The 23,742-nt window shown below is 37.9% G+C and overlaps 1 protein-coding gene across 4 annotated transcripts; it reads left to right on the forward strand.

Annotated features, from left to right (window-relative positions):
• The first annotated feature begins 346 nt into the window (after positions 1-346).
• kdm4c (lysine (K)-specific demethylase 4C) lies at positions 347-23,742 on the forward strand. 4 transcript variants are annotated; one of them, XM_079812656.1, is made up of 22 exons: positions 347-460; positions 1,166-1,344; positions 2,506-2,681; positions 3,003-3,117; positions 4,401-4,594; positions 4,733-4,782; positions 4,887-4,990; positions 5,104-5,241; positions 5,362-5,555; positions 7,768-7,934; positions 8,636-10,377; positions 10,948-11,059; positions 11,471-11,652; positions 11,742-11,961; positions 13,059-13,135; positions 13,242-13,297; positions 13,458-13,566; positions 18,730-18,918; positions 21,221-21,391; positions 21,617-21,736; positions 21,819-21,911; positions 22,224-23,742. In XM_079812656.1, the coding sequence occupies exons 2-22, from the start codon at positions 1,201-1,203 to the stop codon at positions 22,383-22,385; spliced, it is 4,515 nt and encodes a 1,504-aa protein (XP_079668782.1). In that variant the 5' UTR covers positions 347-460; positions 1,166-1,200; the 3' UTR covers positions 22,386-23,742. The 4 variants fall into 4 exon arrangements, with proteins under 4 accessions (XP_079668782.1, XP_079668784.1, XP_079668783.1 ...); XM_079812657.1 differs by having other exon boundaries at positions 350-460; positions 1,154-1,344; XM_079812658.1 differs by lacking the exon at positions 18,730-18,918.

Raw genomic sequence — 23,742 nt, forward strand, 5'->3', positions numbered from 1 at the left:
AATTCAATTTAAAACATAAATGCAAAATAGGCCTATAAGTCCATTGTGTGTTTGTTTTTTGTGTTCAGTTACTGAAGACAACACGATAGAGCTATGCGCTTTGTCTAACTCCATATAGACCTATAAATTCGTTATTCTTAACTATTTTATTTAATCAGTGTATTTTTTTAGACAAACAGTCTTGACTATAAATGTGGTGTGTCTGATTCCATAATTTTCTATGCCCAAAACGTAACTGCCCCTCTCAGATGAATAAGGTTGCATTGTGCTGTTTTGCATTGTTTTGTACTGTATTTGTATGACATACATACAGCCCACCAGATGGCGCTGGCTCTCTTAAGCCCAGAGCGAGATGAAGAGAGGCAGACAAGAAATCGTGTGAGAGGAGAGAGCTGTCATGAAGTACAGCTGGGGTATTTAAAGGGACTGGACTGCGTGCCCACGATCGCACTTCACTGAGGTATTTCTAATCAATGCACGTGACAAAGCACAGATGTATTATGCGCACAGAAGTAGCTTCATCTTGCTATTATGGGCTAAGAGAAGAACTTTGACATCGACACTAGTTGACATTTAATATGGTCACTCTAGCAGCTAATGAGCTAACTGTAAATAAACCCATCCGAGTACAGTAAACAGTATAGTTTGTACGATAAAAATCATAACGCACGGAGTTTACACTTATGCAACGAGATTGTATATGTATATTTCACCTTTATCTAGCCCGTCTTTTCTGGTTTATGTTTTATCAGCAGATTAAGGGAGTGGGCCTGCATTAAAACTCATGCAACTAGACGTTTGTAAACGACAGCCTCAGGCTTGCTGCATTGTACATCCATATTGAATTAAGTGGTAAAATAGGGCTGATTTAATGCCACAAATACGATTAAATAGCGAATATATTCCGAGATTAAGTATGCTGTAAATACACACTGCTTGGTTTAAGGTTTAAGAATGCATAGTCAGGTGATTTGTCTGCGTACAGTTCACATCAGTGTGTATCCGGACCCAAATCATTGTATGAAAATAATTAGACTGGCTATACAGTCAGTCATATGCATGTAAGCTGTTGAACCTTTGTAACACCCAAACTGTGTGGAACACAATAGTTGTGCATGTTTTATTGTGAAGGGGACGTCTAATTGCAAAACAGTGTGCTCTGCAGGTAGATCCTCTGGGAGGCAGGAGGGAGAGGTCAGGATGGCAGGTGTTGGGGAAAGTGCCGTGGCTAACCCTGCTTGTAAGATCATGACCTTCAGACCTAGCATGGAGGAGTTTAAGGACTTCAACCAATACCTGGTTTATATGGAGTCTCAGGGAGCACATCGTGCTGGCCTGGCCAAGGTTGGTATGTTTGTATGTTTATGCATGTGATGGATAGTAAAAGTTCACACAACTGTAATGTATAATAATAATATAAATATAGTAAAATTGTACATATATATATATATATATATATATATATATATATATATATATATATATATATATATATATATATATATATATATATATATATATATATATATATATATATACACACCTCGGTTTTGGGGTCACAGTTCGATACGAGTTTGGAACATCAGGAAAAAGCAACAAATCCTCAATTCTAGGGGTCTTTACATTTAAAGACAGATTAAAGTGCAGATTACAGTTTGTTCCACCTATTGGCATTTAGTCCCCCAGTTGGTACAGTACAGCCTCCTTTAATGTATTTTTTGTAGGGCTAATAAAACAAACAAACAAAAGGTATTTGGTCATAATCAGCTACAATAGAATAATGAAGAATAAAACTGGCAGATATTAGTTTTCTTTGCACGTTCATTAACATGCGGTGACAATGCCAGATACACAAAGTACCATCTACATCTGAGTCTGCTTCATCTTTCCACGAGGAGACAGTAAGTGAAGCGGCACCTGAGGCTTCCCATTTCCAGGACACGCATATTTCATCACTGGACAGTAGTGGTGAGACTTCCACGACTAAAATCGGCACAATGCCAAATGATTTTGTCTCATTATAACAGCGGAAACCACTTAAAATACTCTCTCATTTATGGCATAAATTATGGTCATACAGATAAGAGTGAGACATCAATCGAAACCTATTTTTATTTGTGTACTCTACACTCACAATAAAAACAAAACTTTGTTATTTTGTAAAATATAGAAAGCAAATAGAATGCCGCTTTTTTCCGTCCCGGTTTCCTTTTGTTGAAGTTAGTCGAGCGAGTCACAAAAATTATTAGAACAAGAAGCTGTTGCGTGCCATCTGAACTCTTGTTTTGGTTTGGTGCATAGATAGTCTCTTCTTCTTCTGCTCTTTTTATTGTTGTGTTGGTTAGCAAACAGAGTTGCATTATCACCCTTCTGGATTGGAGTGTGGATTGCTTGTGACTGATTGAGCTGTGACGGTTCGCGTTGAATGCATACTGTTACACCCCTAATATATATGTGTTTTTGTGTGCCCCTAATTCTTACATTAGATCTTAATTATTTCCACAGGTGATTCCACCCAAGGGCTGGAAGCCACGTCGCAATTATGATGACATTGATGATTTTGTCATCCAAGCACCTATTCAGCAGATGGTAGCTGGCCAATCAGGACTCTTCACCCAATACAACATCCAGAAGAAACCACTCACTGTGCAAGAATTTCGTAGACTGGCCAACAGTGACATGTAAGTGACAAACACAAACGTGCACATATCTGGTTCAAAGTAGCATGCTGTTATTCTACTCTAACTACATTTAAACACAGTAGGTGCATGCGGTATATATTCATTGCAGAGTATGCACATTAGAGATAAAGCAGGTTGTTGTAGGTATCAGTTTTGTTGTATCACAAATTCCATTTAAACTCCTCTAATTTGGTTCCTCTACCTAGTTATTTTATTTGTTATGTGCTGGTCTTCTCATGCACTCTGTAATGAGTTCTTTTAAATGATGGATTGACCTATATTCGTTAAGGCCATCTGGAGATGTGTGATTTACCTACTCAGGTACTGCACACCTCGCTACCTGAACTATGAAGACCTGGAGAGGAAGTACTGGAAGAATCTAACATTTGTCTCGCCCATCTATGGTGCTGATGTGAGCGGCACACTCTATGATGAGGTGAGGATGCAGTTGGACCACAGCTCTTGTTCACTGAACGTCCAGCGTAACGTACCTTAAATGGAATGTGAATGGCATGTCTGTTATAACAAAGGATAACCATGTTCTTGACTGGTTGCAGTTCAAAAAAGCGATTTCAAAAATAAGCACTGGTACTTTGTTACTAAATCGAATCGATACAATCCCTCTTATTACTAAATCACACTACAATATAGTCTATTATGCTCTTACTACTGTTTTTTTTATAAAAAGAATTCAACAACATTATTAACCCTTAAACATCAACGTGTACCACAGGATACATAATCTTTAGTCTCTTGTAGGAGGCAAGAGAAATAATTCAGGCTGGATTGAAATGAAATGGATTCAGGCTATCCGGCGGGATGAAGGACCAAACTTCCCTGCTTGTGTCCTACAACCCTTTCAGCGCAAAGCGGCATATAACGCACCTCTGTGGGGAAATATAAAATAAATATTTTTTTAACTAATATTTTTGTGAGAAAGGTCTATATCATAGGCTGCGTCCGAAAACCTAAACCTATAGGCAGCTGACTCATTGCCTCACTGCCTTATCAGACAATGGCTTGTAAGACAGCGTTTGTGCATGAATGCACCTCACGAAACTAATTTTGGACAGACTTCTTAGGCAGTGAAACAGTTTAATGATCAACAGCAAAATGGTGAGAGCTTTGGTGAGAACTAAACAAATAATGAATTACTACATTAGTAATTACTCGCTAGAAATTACATCAGAAGTGGAAAATGTTTGTAAAAAAACTTACATTTACACACAAACTGACCAGCAAACGCAACTTTCGGACGCCATCTTTTTTTTTCAGCTCAACTGTCACAGAATGGACAATATATTTATGGCAATATTTTGGCAACTTTTAGCAATAGTTTATTTAATTGAGAAATACTTGAAGCCAATGTGTTGATTTAATGTGTTACTATTATGAGTACTTAAAATGGGAGTGTGTTCAATAGAATATTATTTGGTATTCATTCAGTTCATTTAGTTATACTTTTGCTGTGATTGAAATTATTATTAATTATTGTGAAATGTCACTGCTTTGAAATATACCGTGAATGATTACCATAATGAATTACCAGGATATTTACATGGTATTTTAAGATAAATCTGAATGTACACACAAAAATATAAAAACACGCGCACACACAAAAAGTTTGGAAGAAATTTGGGAAATTAAAACGCAGCATATCCAATAAAGTCTGGGTAGTGCCATATAGTTGATATACTGTTACTGCCCCTCTTATCTCAGGACATTGAAGAATGGAACATTGGGCACTTGAACTCAATCTTGGATGTAATCGAAGAGGACTGTGGTGTGTCCATTCAGGGAGTAAACACACCCTATCTGTACTTTGGAATGTGGAAGACCAGCTTCTCCTGGCACACGGAGGACATGGACCTCTACAGCATTAACTACCTGCACTTTGGCGAGCCCAAATCCTGGTAGGGCTCGGTGGGGTTTTCTGTGTTTCTTTAGCACGCATAGATTTTTGGACTATTTGGACTGCTTTATTCTTGTACCTCTCCTGAGGACCATGACATTTTTCCATTTATTAATAAATAAATATACCAATTCCACAGGTATGCCATCCCTCCAGAACATGGGAAGAGATTGGAGCGTCTTGCTATAGGTAAAGAGTTTAAAGTAGAACTATAAAGTTGTCTTTTAAAGGAATGTGCAGCATATATATACAACGTGTTGTACTGGGTGTGATAAATGTGTCTTTGTCTTTAGGTTTCTTTCCTAATAGCTTTAAAAGCTGTGAGGCGTTCCTGAGACACAAGATGACACTGATATCCCCCTCTGTACTAAAGAAATACAGCATACCATTTGATAAGGCAATCCACAGTCTTTTGGAATCAATTTACAACTATTTTAGTTTTAAGAATAATTTTGCAGTGTCTCAGTTTTCCTTGGTATTTTTTCACAATAAATTGATATATTATTACAGATAACACAGGAAGCGGGGGAGTTTATGATCACATTTCCCTATGGTTACCATGCTGGCTTCAACCACGGCTTCAACTGTGCTGAATCCACCAATTTTGCCAGTATCCGGTGGATTGATTATGGAAAAGTTGCTACGCAGGTACTAAGAAGCACTTAGTAACAGCTGTTGCTGATGTATATCTGGCAACTTCATGTTACTGTTACTTCACCTACAGCTGGTTTCACACTTTACTTTTGTGGAAAATCTGTCCTCTTGCAGTGTACATGCAGTAAGGACATGGTGAAGATCTCCATGGACCCGTTTGTCAGACGATTCCAGCCGGATCGCTATCAGGCTTGGACACAAGGCAAAGACCCTTGTTCATTGGATCACATCCTGGCCACACCCAGCACCACACCTGAGCTGCAGAGCTGGCTTCAGAGACGTCGCAGGAAAGCACCCTCCACCACAAGGTATTGTCAGGGTTTCAACAAGGGTAGCTATAGCAAGTATTAACGAATACAGCCATCTTCTATTTCTCTTTCATAGACGAGTGATAACTTCTGGAATGAGAAAAAAAATGTAGGGCGAGGCTGGATTTCGTCTTCAGGATCGTTGGAAGTTGGGCATTGCAAACTAAATGGAGCCAAATCCGAATGCTAGTTTACAGTCATTTGTGGATATTTAGTCCCACCCTCCGCCGATACATACATCATGAAGAGAGCAGATGCCGTTTCGAGGGGGAGGGGAGGTTAACATTTTTGAATAAAGATTGCATGCACATGAATAAATCATTAAATCAAATTGATAAATCATTTATAATATGGCAGTGGATATTTCCACTAAGTGCAAATAGCGATATATAATATTTAATATTTAAACTAATATTTTGCAAAAACTGAATAGAGATTGTCGAAATGTCAAACGATTTGTTAGTGATTTAGAGCACAGGAGAACCTGGTCAGATAAAGTCTTATTATGGAAAGTTTCTTTCTAATAAATGAATTTTAAAAGCTATAAAAAGCCGCTATCGGGCAGCAAATAGGTACTTGAAGAAAATGTCTCTGGAATCTCAAATACCTCTCCATGCAGGCTGGCAGTCGCGCATAAAGTTTCATTTCAGCCACTCATAACAGAAGCTCTCAAAGAGAAGCATTTACATTGGGTTTAGAAATACTTTGAAGACTCATTTTTAAACGGTTATATTCATTGACGAATGCTTTGCTGCAATGGATGGTCCAGATGGATGGATTTCTGGATGGTTGGTGAATGGCCACCCCGTTCCAACAAGACTACACCTGCCAGCTCCTTGCTGACATCGATTATTTGGGCTGGAATATTGGGAAGTGAGATGAAAGGTCCCTTTAGGATCCCTGAGGGTGTCAAAATTACTTCTGCAAGATATGTGGAGTTCGTAACTGACCATTTTATGTTATGGTATAAAAAGAAGGATTGTGCCGAAACGATTTTCATGCAGGACAACACTGCAATAAAACAGTTTGAAAAGGTATTTCTACACCCAGTGTAAACAATTCTCTTTGTAAGCTTTGTTTAGGGGTGACTGGAGATGTTCTTGGCACTCCAGAGACACAAGAAGCTTCAAATGCCTGTTGCTAAACATTGGCTTTTTATAACTGCCCTTTTAATTCAAGAAGAACCGGGTTCTTCTGTTCTCTAAATCACTCACAAAACGTTTGACAATCTCTATTCAGTTTTCACTAAATATTTGTGGTTTTCATGCCTTTTGCAAGACATTGCACCATTTCATGCTTTTCATCTTCAGAAAGATCTTTCCTTCTCCCCATATTGCATGAGAACTGTGACTTGCTTAATAATGTGGAACAAGGCATGTCACACATGTTTTTTGCAAGTTTCAGGCCGTCGAAGTTATCATTTTCACGTCCAGCGCCACATCGTTTAAATAGCAAATGCTCTCGTGCTGGTCTGAAAACGAGGTGTGTTCAGGCACATTGTTAGTGCGTTGCTATTTTGAGGCAACTGAAAATGACTGTGCTATTGACCAACAAAAAACTGGTCTAAAGACAATAGCACATTATTTTTTGTGTTATTTAAATAATAATTAATAATATGCGCCAATAGGCGGGTGCACAACGTGCGTACATTCTGCTTATTGCACACACAGGGACATGCAGCAGCACACTAACATTTTTAAATATAAAAAATAAAAGGATTCCTCTCTGGTGAAGCGTTAGTCTTTCTGCTCTCAAATTCCGCCATGTAAATATCGAATCCGCCATGGTGCAAGCGCAGCTGGCTTTTAAAGAGAATGGGAGATGAGACTCTAATTGGTTTAATGCACATTACTCCCAAAACACACCCATGACTCATTAAGAGACCAGGTACAACTCTATTGGACCATGCACCTGGCACGCCGACCGTTGTTTTCTGTCGTTAACTAGCAAAAGCGGATACGGACATGCCCTAAGTGCACCTGCACCATGCGCTCAGAATGTTAAAATGAGGCCCATTTAGTCATATGATTCCCAAATGAAAAACAGAGTAGAGAGGAGAAGACACCCAAATGTCTTCTCTATGAGCATTAAAAAAAACAACAGGTCAATCACTATAGAGATTATTTGTAACAAAAAAATTGTTGTTTACCAACAGGCTCAATTCACAATCTTGAACAGTGGGTGAATTATTATTATTTATTTTTTTTGACAGTCTTCATTATCCACGCACATGCTCCAAACGATTGAAGACTATGGACACCGCACCAGTGAGGGGATGTAGTCGGAGGAGTAGAGGGGCAGCTTTAACATCAAAAGACACGGAAGAGGAAGACTCAGTGAAACATCAAAAAGAATCGCAGTACTCAACTGAATTAAAAGGCTAGTATCTCTACTATTTGTTTTTAAGCTCAAAATACATTCCACAAATCCGAGCCGTTTGCATTTGTTCTCTGATTCAGAAATGCATGTAAATACATTTGCATTTTTGTTTTCTGTGGCATTGATTCTTAAATATATTATATGATTTGTTAACACACTCACATTAAGGACAGATACTGTTTGTGTTCGACAGTAACAGTATCCGACAGCATGAGGTTCAAGTCCTAGTTATACCTAGCTAGTATGCATTAAATTGATCAAAAGGGATAGTAAAATTAATTATAAAATTACAAAAAATGTCTATGTCAAATAAATGCTGTTCTTTTGAACTATCCATCAAAGATTTCTGAAAAAAAAATGCCTCACAGTTTCAACATTGATAATAAGATCTGTTTCTTGTGCACCAAATCAGCATATTAAAATAATGTCATGTGACACAAGACTGGCGTAATGGCTGCTGAAATTTCAGCTTTGCAATCATAGTAATGAATTACATTTGTAAGTATATTCAAATAGAAAATAGTTTTTTTTAATAATTCACAATATCACTGTTTTTAATGTTTTTTTATCATATAAATGCAGCCTTGGTGAACATGTGACTTTCAAAAATATATATATAAAAAAGAAGTGCAACACCTACAGTCTGTGTATAGTTCAGAAAACCTGTTTTATTGCTTCATGACAATTTTTTGTCTTTTTAGGGCTCACTGGTCCATGTCGACAAATGTGTGTTGTTAAAGTAACAAGAGTGGAGAGTGACTTGCTGTCCCACTCTACCTCACAAGTCAAAGAAGCTTCACCTGAGCGACTCTCGACCCCTCCGCTCACCTCCACATCCAGTCAAAATAACCCTGATTCAGGTCATGCAAGCTCCCAGACGTCTGTAAATTTGCATGAAGGTCGAGTATCCACAAACACAGTCTCCACCACACAGCCTGGGCCTGAACCAACCTCAGAGAATGACATCACTGTGGATGTGACTCTGGACTCAGAAAGAACTGCTGAAAGTCCTAATCAAACAGACTGTGAATCTGTCTCAGAAATAAGAGCTCCTTGTGTTCCTGTGACTCATTCACAGAGACGTAGTTCCACTAGTGCTGCGGTTTTATTTTCAGAAAGTGATTCCCAACAGGCTAAAATTGAAACGGAAGAGACGGTAGCCGATATCTTGACTGAGAGCAGCATCGATTACGGCACATCAGCACTTTACAAGGAGCAAAGCTCGATCCGTCTACACTCTGCTCTTCAGGATTCAGAAACCTTTGAGAACAGAACAAACTTTGAAATACAGTCTGCTCCTTTTTGTGAAATGCCTCTTCTAATGCCTGAGCTCACAGAAGAGAGAGTCAATCTTCACTCTCTCGTACCTGAAATGCCCTCGCTCACTCTCGCTGTACGACCCGACACTGCAAATCACAGACTTCACAGTCCGAGCAGTACTGCACCTGTTCTCCATCTGGAAAAGTCACACTCTCCTCCTGTTATAACAGATGATGTGGGGACTTGTTCTAAAAAAGCTTGTCCTAATTGGCCAGTTGTAACCCAAGAAGGTGCGAGCCAATCGCATAACTCAATCTCAGACACCTTTATAGCAAAACCAGCATCTCCTTCTTTTGTGACACAGTGGGAGCCACCAGAGGAGTCCAAACAGGAAGGACATGAACACACATGCCCATCCACAGACCAGAACACTCAACATGAGTCCATTTCGCAGTTTAAAATCACTACTCACAGTATCTTACAACGTTCTACAGTAGCAGACATGGATTTTATAGGTGTCCGCAACTCTGAAATGACCGATAACTCAGCAGAAGGAGGGGACAAACAAACTTCTCTGTCTCTTGAAGAGCAGTCCAGCTCACTCACATCCTCCCAGGGCCCCTTCGTGGAGTCCAAACCTTTCACCATTTGGAAAAACCTCAGCTCCCAGAATCCCGCAGTGCTAATTGAGAGCTTGCAGCCCGAGCTGGTAATGGGTCTTACCACAGGTGTAAGCAGTCTCACAGAATATGCACATGACTCTCTGCCCTACACCATGTGGTCCGAATCAGGGTGCCAACAAGAAAAGTTCCCAGATTCTCCGAACTCTTCACCATGCACCCAGACCTGGACCAACCTAGAGCCCATTCCCATGCAGTGCTCTGGTGCAGACGTTGCTCTGAACACCCCCATAGATCTCAAGCAGCAAAACGTCGAGATGGAACCAGCTGAAACTTGTGTGCTCAGTGAGCAGACATGCTCTCAGGAACCTCAGGAGGAGGAGTTTAAAGGACAGGAGTATTACGAAGGTGTGAAGTCAGAGCATGATGGGTCTGTGAGCGACTCTGATTCATGTGAATCGGGAGATAAAGGTGCTGACAGCAGCAGTGAATCCAGTGAGGAGAATGCCATGAGTGATCCTGAGTATGTGGAAACAGGCCTGGAGCCAGGGGAAGTCTGTACTGTGAGTTCTGGTGCTACACCATGACAAGCAATACATCCTGTATTCTACAGTATTTTATTCTGAGCTTCTTTCCTAACCAACATCGACCGCAGTGACAAGACATTTTGCCAATTTATATCTGTTTTTTGTTGTTTATGTATATTTTATTATTTATGTTATGATTATTTATGGAGTATAGTGTATATATATATACTCTCGATTACTTGCATTGCTTACATTTTTTTTAAGCAATGTAAGACTTTACTGTGTCTTTTGAGCAATTTAATGCATCCTTGCTAATTTATTAGAAGTATTAAAATTTGATTGACCTTGAACTTTTGAATGGTAATGAATATCAATTTGCTGTGAATCCAGTTCAATTTTTTATGAGAATTTTTTTTTTCTGTACACTTACTTAATCACTGTTCACACCTTCATGCCTTGTAAACAAAGTTTAACAGTGCCAAAGCATTAATAAATGTGCACATACTGTATATACACATGTACAATAAAGCAGCAATACTATTTTTGGAAAGTGTACCGTCTCTTTCACTGACCTCCTCTTTGTCTCTCTCTTTTTTGCTCTCATAGTATCACATGCAAACTGTTAAGAAGACTACCAAGAGTTGGCGTCACCCCCTCAGAAAGCCCACAGCAAGAGCAGTACCCAGTGCTGTGAAACAGCAGGCTGCCAGCGATGATGGTGGATGTTTAACCACTTTTATTATGAGCAAAAAATAGCTTACAATTATGGATAAAAAAAAAAGAAAAGTAACATATGTTACTCTTTTTTTGTAACATATTGTTATGGTTTAAAAAATGTGTGTACCATTTATTAAACTGCATGTTGTCGTAGGACAGAATTACACTAATTACTGTTTGTGATATTTTTAATTGTTCATCTATGTACACAAGCAGACTGATGTCTTTGGCTGTTGTGTCCCTCTGTTTTTCAGCATCTCTCACCATGCACGCATGCACTTTTAAGAAGCAGTGTCAAGTTAAAGAATTAATCATACTAAATGAACATGTTAAATTTACAGCCTAGAGTAAATATTTATTTATGTATGTATGTATGTGTGTGTGTGTGTGTGTGTGTGTGTGTGTGTCTCAGAGACTGTAGAGGAGTGTGAAACTAAAGAAGAGGAGCCAGAAACTGAGGAATGGGCAAAGCCTTTAGTGCATCTGTGGCAGCACAGAAAAGCTCATCTTCAGTATGAACGAGAGTACAACACAACTGCAGCTCAAACTGCTCCACACTGTGCTGTCTGCACCCTTTTCATGCCATACTATCAGGTATGTAGACAGATACTAGGTACTAATCTGGTTTTGTATTTGTGTATTGTTTTTCATTTATTTATTGTCTTTGTTTTTTTCTCTCAAAGCCTGAAAATGTAGAGGAAAGAAGGCAAGACGTCTTGATAAATGCTGCCACAGAGTCTCAGGGGTCATGTTCACAGGAGGCAGGCTTGAGATCGCGACCTCTGATCCCTGAAATTTGCTTTGCATACCAGGAGGGCCCATGCCCTTCGAACACACCACTGGAGGAGGATGGATCCAGTCCTCTCCTGGCCTGCAACAGTTGCTGTGTTCAAGTTCATGCCAGTACGTCACTGAGATCACTCAACAACACAATTAACAAATGAAAAAGCCCCCAAAATCATGATCCACTGGCAAGGGGACCCTTTTATAAAATATAAAAATATAAAAAATATTAAATAATATAAAACCAAAAGGCTGTAAGGTTTTTTTATTTATTTATTTATTTTTATATTTTTTAAAGTCTCATGCTCAAAATACAGTAAAAACAATTAAAATGTAATTTATACCTGTGTTGGCAAAGCTGAATTTTCAGCAGCCATTATTCCAGTCTTCAGTGTCTCATGATCCTTCAGAAATTATAAAATGCTGATTTAATGCTTAAGAAACATTCCTTATTATTACCAGTGTTGAAAAAGCTGTGCTGCTTAATATTTTTGTGAGGATATATTATTTTTTTCAGGATTCTTTGATGAAACAAAGTTAAAAAAGGCATGTATTTGATATAGCAATGTTCTGTAACAATTTAATAGTCTTTACTGTCACTTCTGAACGATTTACTCCATTCTTGCTGAATAAAAGTATTAATTTCTTTCAAAAATTGTATAATTTATTTAATTTGCAAGTTATAAATATCAAATATTAATTTAATGTATAAAGACCCATTTATACTATGCATTCTATATTAATCATTCATTTACTTTCTTTTATTTGACAAAATGCTATTTATTAAATTAAATAATTGGCTTTTATATTGCAATTTTTACTAAAGCAATTTATTATCTAAATTGATATTAATATCTGAAAATCTGTAATTTGTATTAAATTGACGGTTATATTTTTCTGCTCACTTATAGAGTAATGTTATAGGATATCTGTTATATGATATGAGTTATGTTTATATAATATATACTCTGGAAGAAAAACACTTTTACTTCAATTATATTTTTTGTACCATGCTTTAGGGCAGTTCATAAAATAAAATAATTAAATTAACCTAATAATTTCTGACATTTTAGAAACCAGAAATCTGAATGTTATTGTGCTAAATGTAATAATATCTCAAGCACACACATTCACTTTGTCAACCCTGAAAAATACATGTTTTAAAAGAATATATAGCTTGGCATAGTAGAGAATGTAACAGTTTGACTGGTCTACAGGTTGCTATGGTGTTGCTGTTCATGATGTTGGCCCAGTGTGGACATGTGACCGATGTGTGAGTGGAGACCTGGCAGCTGTACGTAATCATGCAGTCAGTCGACATTTATGGACTATTTATATGTTTGCTTGCCTTAATAAAATTATGGCTGATATCTCTCTGTTTTGTGTGTGTTTTATACCAGGGATGCAGTTTGTGTAACCTGAGGGGAGGTGCATTAAAGAGAACCTCAGATGATAGGTAAGCTCCCTTATTCTGATACCTTAATACTAATATAGTGTTGTATTAAATACGAAACAGCATGAGTATGCTTTTAACACACATTCTCCAGTATTTCCAATAGACAGTATATAGATATTAGTGAATGATTCAAGTGGCTAATGAACTATACTTGCTGTAGATGGGCCCATGTGATGTGTGCTGTGGGTCTCCCTGAGGTGAAGTTCATAGATGTGGTGAAGAGGGCTCCTATTGACATCAGTGCCATACCTGTACAGAGATATAAACTGGTGAGTAATAAACACACACACACACACACACACACACACACACACACACACACACACACACGCACACACACACACATACACACACATTCTTGAATATGTGGTTTTGGACTCTCCATAGGCATGTGTGTGTAATGGGAAGGTTTAGGGGTAGGGTTAGTGTAGGGGGATAGAAACCGTATATTCTATCCCCCTACACTAACCCTACCCCTAAACCTTCCCATTAAATAAAATTGTTGCCATAAAAAACCCCAACAAAACAAAACACAGTTTAGTATGTTTTTTTAAGCCATTTGGTAAGCCAACATAAACAATGCTTACATTGTTTGTAATACCCATGTCAGGATACACATCCTCATAAACCACATATACCTGTACACACACACACACACACACACACACACACACACACACACACACACACACACACACACACACACACACACACACACACACACACACACACACACACACACACACACACACACACACACACACACACACACACACACACACACACACACATATTCAGAGACAGTAGTGCAAATGGGTCTTAATGGCACATCAAAGCTGAGAAATGTGATGTCTCTTGCGGGCACCATTTTAGAACTAAAGCTAAAATGAATGTTGGTAACTTTAGTTTACTTACATAACACTGGTTCTCTGATAACATAAGTGAGGTTTGGTTTGGTGAGATACCTCACTTCTGTTATCAGATAACCAGGGTTACGTAGGAGCTTTAAATCAATACTATCTATAGGTTAAAAAGGGGGCTGAGAGAGTGCATTAAGGATCACAGACAGATCCCACAGCAGAATTGGTGAAACCTTGAATCCCTGTTCAAGCGCCATGCACCTCTCCTGAACCTGAATACGAGCGGGTGTTGACCTATGATATTTCTGTCAATCCCCACATGGTACGCAGTAATTGCGGCAAGATAAAACTTAATAGTTGAAAAGGCTCTGCCCTTATCCGAAACATAAAATATCCACAACAGAACAGAGAAATAGAACAGTGGCTATGTTTACATGCACAACTTTTGTTTCAATCGGACTGAATTCATTCCGATTGATGAATCTGAATGTAGTGTTTACATGAACGCTAAACAAAGTGATCAGGTTGATGTGCGCATTTAAATTTCAAACGGAATTGATTCTTTGACGTGCGGACACTGCACAAATATACATAGTTTTCCGTTGTTTGCATATAACTATTTTTAATAACAATTTTTTTTAAGCAGCAGACTTAATATTTATCCATTTCTGGTCATAATTTGGAGACAATGAGCATATGGATAAGCAGTATGGCCATACTGCTTATATTTATCACGCAGTAAAAAGGCCCCTCTTCGCGCCCAAAACCAGTCGTCTGTGGATGAGAATCCGAAACAAGTACTGGTGGGACGTTGTTCTGCTCCACTTCACAGGCACTGAGTGAAAGGAGAATTTTACAATGACAGGACACTCATTTATGACACTTTATTCAAAAGGAAGACCAGCTCGTTCTGCTTGTTATACGTCATTACGCTATTTCATTGCACATGGACAGTCCTTTCAGTTTCAGTTTTCAATCCGATTAAGTGTTTACATGTTCTCTCTGTCAGATTCGAAAAGGAATAAACCACCCGTTTCAATCTGATCGAAATTTCATTCAGATCGATTAAGTTGTTTACAAGAGGGCTTTTCAGTCCAACTGAGCCGGAGAGGGGCTGGGAGAGGCAAGGGCTGGTCGCACAGGAGCTGGATTATCTCTGTTAGCCACAATTTCCAGAGCCAGTTCGGGGCGATCAGTATGACTGAGTGACTGCATTCTCTTACTTTTTTTAGTGTTGGTACGATCAGACTCAGTGGAGGAAATGCGTAAAGCAGTGTGTTTGGCCATGGGTGCGCTAGCGCGTCCACACCCATAGGTGCACCGTCTCTTGTCAGAGAGAAGAATAGAGGGCAATGAGAGCTTTCATGAAAGGCGAAGAGATCTTCGACAGCTCAGCCGAACCTCTACCACAACTGGCTCACTACCTGAGGGTGGAGAGTCCATTCTCCATACATGGGGCGGCAGTGGTTCAGTGGTTCATGTAGGTTGTCTACAAACCGGAAGGTTGGTGGTTCGATCCCCGGTTCCACCTGACCAAGTGCCGAGGTGTCCATGAGCAAGACACCTAACCCCAGCTGCTCCCGACGAGCTGGATGGCGCCTTGCATGGCTGACACCGCCATCGGTGTATGAATGAGTGTGTGAATGGGTGAATGTGAGGCAAAATGTAAAGCGCTTTGGATGGCCGTAGGTCTGTTAAAAAGCGCTATATAAATGCAGTCCATTTACCATTTACCATACAGAGGATTCCCTCTGAACAGGAAATCCGACCCCACATTCATTATTCCTGGGACATGCATTGCCCATAATGAATGAAAGTGTTTCATGCCCCACACAATCAATTTTCGTGCCAGACCATTAAGCTGAGGAGAACGTGTGCCTCCCTGGCGATTTATGTATGCCATCACCATTGTGTTGTCTGATCTGATAAAAACATGGTGGTACCTTAGGAACTGCACGAAATGTTTCAATGCCAAAAATACTGTTTACGGTTCTAGGAAGTTTATGTTTGCATTCTGTACAGGCCAGGCCATTTCCCTTTCGCCATCCTGCCCTTGTACACTGCACCCCAACCTTTAAGTGATCCGTCTGTCATCACCACCTTTCTCAGAGAAACTGCGCACAGCACAGTCTCTGACTCGAGAAATGTGTAATCCCTCCAGTGACGGTCCCAGTGGAATAACCAAGACAGTCAAGGCCATCAGTCCCTGAAGAAGTAAACATAGTTTGAACGGGACCTTCTTCCCTTTCTGAAAAAGGAATAAGCTGGGAATTGACCTGATGCGCTCCGCCAACAGAATTGCTTGATACAGGTCTGAGTTCAGTCTGGGATCTAGGTAGATTATCTCTTGTGTGGGCAACAAGCAAGTTTTCTAAATGAGACACAAGCACCTTTCTACCTATCTCCACCTGTTTCCGTGAGAGAGCGCAGAGCAGATCGTCCAAATAAGCTGACACTCTATTTTCAGCGAGCACTTCTTGGGAGGCAAGTTTCAAAAGCCTCTCCATCCTTCTTGCGTAAATCGCACTGTTGACTCAAATTTGTCACTGCAGCACCAAAAGGAGATTTCAGCTCTACAGGGGCATCAAGGAATTCCCTCTCTAACAAGCCTTACAGACCCAACCACATGGCTTTTTCACCCACCAAGCCCCTCATCCATCAACTCTCTCCAGCTGCACCGGGGCTGAGGAGCAACCTCATCTAACACCGTGAGAGGCGTGGAGAGACACAGGTCAGGGACTCGTACACGGTGCTCCAAAGCCCTTAACGGGAAATGAGAGCAGTGCAGGCAGCCTGTCCGTGTCTAACTCCCAAACACACTATACACAGAGGGTGAGAGTCCTCAGAAGAAATCATAGACCTGCATGCACATGGGCGAGAGGGATCTTTTCCTTTTGCTGCACTGCTCGATGGGCTGGCAGTCACCATAACAGAGATGCCAATATAAGGGAATTAACAAGATCACACACATCAAGCCTCTTGATATCATGTCCTATTGGCAATTTTTCCCATAATGCGGCAGGATTGGCCAATCCGTCACACCACTTAACGTGAGTGTATAACTGAGAAAAACCTTACGAGGATCTGCTGAGAATAGCTTCCAAATAGGATCTTCATGGGGAAGAGAACGAGAATGAAGTGGGGACTGCTAGCAACGATATATATTAGGGAGGCGGGACTCCCGCATCACTGTCATGATTGGTCTATCAACTGACAGACATGGTGCTTCCAGAATGGGTTACGCCCAAGGCATATCCTAGCTAGGCATATCCCATAGTGAGATACCGAATGTATGTTTGAAAGAGAACAATTTACTCTCTCATTGCTCTCTCATTTTCAATTTACTCTCTCTCTCTCTCGTTCTTTAGTTTCACTTTCCTCTACCGTTTCTGAGACACACACATAAGTATTTACTTTAGGGCTATCAATTATCAATGTTAATTTAGTATGATTAATTATTTATCTCGACACAGCTTCTTAAAAGTGCATGTGTGCATGGTGTGAAGTCCCATTAGTTTGTGTTAGTTAATGCTTTAACCAACATTTAACTAACAATGAGCAATACATTTGTCACAGTATTTATTCATTTTGTTAAGGTTAGTTAATACAAATATAACTGTTCGTTGGTAGTTCATGTCAGCTCAGGTTCATTTAATAATATTTACAGATACAACTTTTGATTTTAATAATGTATTACTAAATGTTGAAATTAACATTACCGGTGTAAGGCTAGAAGCTTACACTGCTATTTTGAACCAATAGGAACAAAAAAAGCAGTTGAAGGAGGATATGCATAATCAAAGACTCCATTAAAGTTGTTATTCTTTAACTGCTTGTTTTTTAATTAGAGTCTTCCTGGAAAACCTGAACGTTTAGATAACGAAAGTTACAATGACCTTAGCTTTCAACATTATCAGTGATCAAAAAGGCAAAGTTATTTAAGTTACATGTTTAAATACACAGACAGTAGAATGGAACAACATACTGTATAGAAAAACGTAGCTGTAACAAATAATGCACTGCTGTGCAGAAGAGGCCGTAAAAGCAAATGGGCAAATGATCAAGAGGGGGAGAAGTAAATTAACATATTCTCCTCAATGCATCTTGAAGCAATAGTACATTGTTTATTATTATACATTTATATCTCTATTAAGTTCAGCACCTTTCAGTTCAGTTTATAAGCTGTTAGATGAGACCAAACATGACATAGTTACATGTTAGACCACACTAGTAGATAAATGGTTTGTAGTGGAATGCACGTGTTCTGTGAAGCATATGGTACAGTGTCATTGAGGTGTAAACGACTCTGTCTCCCCAGACAGAACCATCCTGTACCTTGAGTGTCCCAAATGTCCTCAGTCAGCATATTGATGATAACTAAGATTAATAAATGCTTTAGAAGTATTATTTATTGTTATTTCATGTTTACTAGTGTAGTTATCTAATGTTAACCAATGAAACCTTATTGAAAGTGTTACCTGAATGTTTCTTACACTGCTCTTTCAGTGTTTCGACATTGGCATTCATTAATGTTTTATCATATGTGTACTCTCTCGTTCTCTGTCTTTGTAGAAGTGTATATATTGCCGTAACAGGATAAAAAAGCTGTCTGGAGCATGTATTCAGTGCTCATGTGGCCGTTGCCCAACCTCTTTCCATGTCACCTGTGCACATGCTGCTGGAGTGCCCATGGAGCCTGATGATTGGCCATATGTAGTTTTTATCACCTGTCACAGACACCAGTCACGGAGCTCCAGTGCTGTGAGTACACTCACTGCTGCAGTACTTCCGGGCAATTCAGAGAATATCTCTAAAATTTCAAGTTAAAAATAATAACACCATACACCTTGAATATACACTACCAGTCAAAAGTTTGGAAAGCCATTAAGGTTTTTTTATGTTATTAAGTCTCTTAATATCACCATGGCTGCATTTTTTAAAATCAAAAATACAGCAAAAACAGTGTTATTTTGAAATATTTTTACAATTTAACTTTTTAATGTTTTTGAAAGTAGTCTCTTAATGTCACTAAGGCTGCATTTATTTGATCAAAAATACAGTAAAAACAGTATTATTGTGACATATTTTTACAATTTAAAATAACTTTTTTCTATTTGAATATATTTTATAATGCAATTTATTTCTGTGATTCAAACCTGAATTTTCAGCATCATTACTCCAGTCTTTAGTCACATGATCCTTCAGAAATCATTCTAATATAATGATTTGCTGCTCAAGAAACAGTTCTGTAAAACATATTTTTAGGATTCTTTGATAAATAGAATGTTCAAAAGAACAGTATTTATCTGAAAAGGAAAGCTTTTGTAACATTGTACTACCGTTCAAAAGTTTTAGGTCAGTAAGATTTATTTTATTTTTTTTGTTACTGGAGACTGGAGTAATGATGCTGAAAATTCAGCTTTGAATCACAGAAATAAATTGCATTTTAAAATATATTCAAATAGAAAAAAGTTATTTTAAATTGTAAAAATATGTCACAATAATACTGTTTTTACTGTATTTTTGATCAAATAAATGCAGCCTTGGTGACATTAAGAGACTACTTTCAAAAACATTAAAAAGCCTTAATATTTTCAAAATTTTGACAGGTAGTGTATATTTTTCAAAACTTTTTTTTTCTACTTTATTTTCCTACTAAATTTTTATATTTAATAAATCTATTATATATAATATATTATACATTATTATTATTATTATTATTTTTTTTTTTACAAATATTGGTAACACTTTACAATAAGGTTTCATTAGTTAACATTAGTTAATGCATTGAACAAAACATTTGTTACAGTTTTTATTAATCTTTGTTAATTTTAGTTAATAAAAATACAGCCATTCATTGTTTGTTCATGTTAGTTCACAGTGCATTAACTAATGTCAACAAATACAACTTTTGATTTTAATAATGTATTAGTAAATGTTGGATTTAACATTCATTTAGATTAATAAATGCTTCAGACGTTTTGTTCATTCTTAATTCATGTTAACTAAAGTAGTTAACTAATGAAACCTTTGTAAAATGTTACCTAAATATCACGAAATTTTGATTTTCAAGTTGATTTTGATTTTGTTTGTTTCATAGGGTTATAGTGTATATAAGGTTTAGTTTATCCAGAAATGAAAGCTCTGTTATCAATTGCTCACCGCCATGTCATTCCAAACCCATTAGACTTTTGTTCATGTTTGAAATACAAATAAGATAATTTTAATGAAACCTGAGAAAAATGTCTCCCTCCATGAAAAGTCCACGTAACCAAATCTTAAAAAAATGGAATCTACAAGAATTATTTAGGATTTTACTCGCATATAAACAATGATCAACACACATTCCTGGAGTAGAGATGCACTGATATAAAAAAATTTGGCCGATACGATAATACTTTTTACCGATAACCGATTATATTTGAAGCGATATCCGATATATTGACCGATAAATCTTAATCCAAATTAGTATATATATTTTTTGAGAGCCTGATGTAAAAAAAAAAAAGTCTCACCATTAAAGGCCATGTCCCAAGGACACAATTATAATGTTTTATTATAATTTTATGTAGCCTATATGACAGACTTGCACTGCGCATGTTGCACTTAACTGTATTTTTCTTTTTTGAAGTGATATCAATCATATTTCAAGGAATTTTAAAACCATTATGGCGAACAGTGCATCTGAAGTGTCTCAGCTTGAGGAAAAAACATGATTTATCGGCTTTAATATATTGGCCAAATGTTCTTATCGGGCCGGTAATGATAACATCAAAAATGAACATGTATCGGCCTATACCGATATGGTGGCTTATATATTGTGCATCCCTAACATAGAGCACATCAAATATTATAAATAAAGCTCAAACATGCTTGATTGACACATGAGAACCAATGAAGTTTGTTCTCGTGTGTAATGCAAGAACCAGTAAGATTTGTTCTCGCATATCAACCAAGTTCGGTTGAGCTTCCATTTATAAATAATTTTTTATATATATATAAATTCATACAGAAATCATCACATAATTGACCTTTTAACATCAATAATTTTTTGTCCCCTCAGAAAGTGAAAGTTAGCAGAAGTGAATTAGAAGTGGGCCAGACAGTGATCTCCAAACACAAGAATCTTCGTTACTACAGCTCACGTGTTACCCAGGTCACGGCCCAAACATTCTATGAAGTCATGTTCGATGATGGCTCATTCAGCAATGATACATTCCCTGAAGACATTGTAGTGAGTGTTTCTATCACTGCTAGCCATTAGTTCTAATGAATAATCTGTGGCATGCTTTCATTAAACTGATGTATGCAAACAAACTTAAACATACAATATAAGCTTACAAATTTGTCAGCCTCTTATTTTTCACAGAAAGTTCTCATGCTTTGGTATGAATGAGCACAACATTTATAATTTTTAATCCTGACATCTGAGTGAAATCTATTCTCTTTCACCCCGCAGAGCAGAGATTGTGCCCAGCTTGGACCTCCTGAAGTGGGGGAGGCTGTTCAGGTGAAGTGGCCCGATGGACTTTTTTATGGAGCCAAGTACCTTGGCTCAAACACTTCATATATGTACCAGGTACACATACTCATAGTCATTCTCTCAAGTACTGCTGCTCTACTACCCCTCTAATCATTCATTATGTCCTGTGTTCTTGTAGGTGGAATTTGAAGATGGATCCCAAGTATTGGCGAAGAGAGAGGACATTTATACACTGGATGAAGACCTGCCTAAAAAAGTCAAAGGTCGCTTGGTGAGTTCTCACTTACTGAAGGCTTTCTTTAAAGGGTCAGTTCACCCAAAAATGAAATCACACTCATGTCGTTTCAAACCCACAAGACTACTGTTCATCTTTGGAACATATCAAGATATTTTTTTTTTTAAATGTTGAACATTTTATTTTCGGATTAAACCTTTTGATTAATATGGATTGCTTTTATGATGGCTTTTTATCCTTTTCGAAGCTTGAACATTTTTGAGCAAAATTGATGAGAAAATATTAAAATATTGACCTTCTGTGGTTTTCTTCATGAATGTTGTATTGATGTGTTTATGTGCTTTGCAGTCCACGGCGTCCAGTATGCGTTTCCAAGATGCGTTCTTCACGACACAAGGTGAAAGGAAAAGGCGACGCACTCCAAATTCTCGATTCCAGACGGATTATATCGCCCATATCAGCCCTCGAACCTTCGCCAGGATCTCAGAAACACGCAGCAAAGCCAACTAATGGATGAATGGAGTTAAAAGAGCCCTTGAATAACTAGAGGGGCTGTTTTCAATTGGGTTTGAAGATTGTATATCAGTGAGATCATGAAGTGGCAGAAATACTCTGGTCTCATAAGTCAGGGACAAGAATGTTTTTCTAAATTAGAAGTTTTTCCTGTTATATTTCAGAGGTTTTTCTTGCCTCAAATGGTATTCTGTAGCATCGTAATCTTGTAATTTCCTCCCAAACACTGCTGAGACTAATTTCACCCGCATGCTTGTTTTGTAAATGATTTGTCTTGTCATGCACCATTCCTAGTCACTGACACTATTAGTGTTGAGCTTAAAATGGTATAAATGCCAAATAAAAAAAAAGTTGCTACTGATGTCCAGCAAAGCACATGTCACATTTTACTTAAAATCATGAATTCTTTATTTATTTTGGGGTTTATTCTTTCTTTTCTATGTGGTGCTTACAGCTGTTGACAAAAATTAAAGATGTTTGCTTTGTGGTCTGTGCCTTGACCTCAGTTGATGAAATGCTTCACACTTTATTTATCTATGTTTTAATTATTTTTTATTTATTGTATATACTAACTTGCAATATAAATATAAATGGCAGTTTTAAATAATCACGATCTGCACTTAACCAGTTCACGGTAAAACAGATGAGGGTCAAGTGGATGGGTAACCAGGACCACAATTTCAGCGAGAGGTTACCCTCACTTCTATGTAGCTCCAGCTGACCTACTGTGGGCATGATGGGTGGAGCAGCATCCCCTAACCACACCCTAACCCTACCCGTAACCCTATCTCTCCACCCATTAAACAGGTTAAGGTCCACCCTTGATTTCTTCAAGTTTTTTCATGAAAAAAACAACAACTTGAATGCTGAAAATCGTTTCTTACGTGTATTGTAATTAATCAAGAGTGAGCACGAGCGCTGCAAGATCTTGAACACAAACATAAGGAGTGACAAAAATGTTATTAAAAGGACATCGACACATTATATACATTTTAAATCAGATTATTTTTGTATTAAAATTGATTCTCGTTTTTCTTGCGAAATATTACTTTGCTTAGCAAAACTAGATGCAAGTGGCACCAATTTACGCTAATACAAAGTATAATGTTACTTTACTTTCATAGCCAAAGTAGCGTAAATGTTACAAGTTATAATTTGTATTATTAACATTAGTGTGAAAAACTTTTTTCATTTTTTTTGTGTGATTTTAATGCAAATGCAACAAACTGTTGCAGCAAACATAAATAGTTATACGTCAACATTGTTTTATTGGAAAGTTCATATACTGTAATATATTGCACATTTGTACGTCCTATCTTGTCATCACTGAATCGATTGAGTCGGTTCTTCGAAA

Source organism: Gobio gobio, assembly GCF_949357685.1.
Source record: "Gobio gobio genome assembly, chromosome: 3".
NCBI classification, from domain to species: domain Eukaryota; kingdom Metazoa; phylum Chordata; class Actinopteri; order Cypriniformes; family Gobionidae; genus Gobio; species Gobio gobio.

Bases quoted from the DNA above. Each gene is read 5' to 3' on its own strand.
- kdm4c (XM_079812656.1), top strand. From the start codon at position 1,201: ATGGCAGGTGTTGGGGAAAGTGCCGTGGCTAACCCTGCTTGTAAGATC. The intron at 2,682-3,002 runs GTAAGTGACAAA...TTACCTACTCAG, and splicing joins AGACTGGCCAACAGTGACAT to GTACTGCACACCTCGCTACC. The intron at 21,392-21,616 runs GTGAGTGTTTCT...TTCACCCCGCAG, and splicing joins CATTCCCTGAAGACATTGTA to AGCAGAGATTGTGCCCAGCT.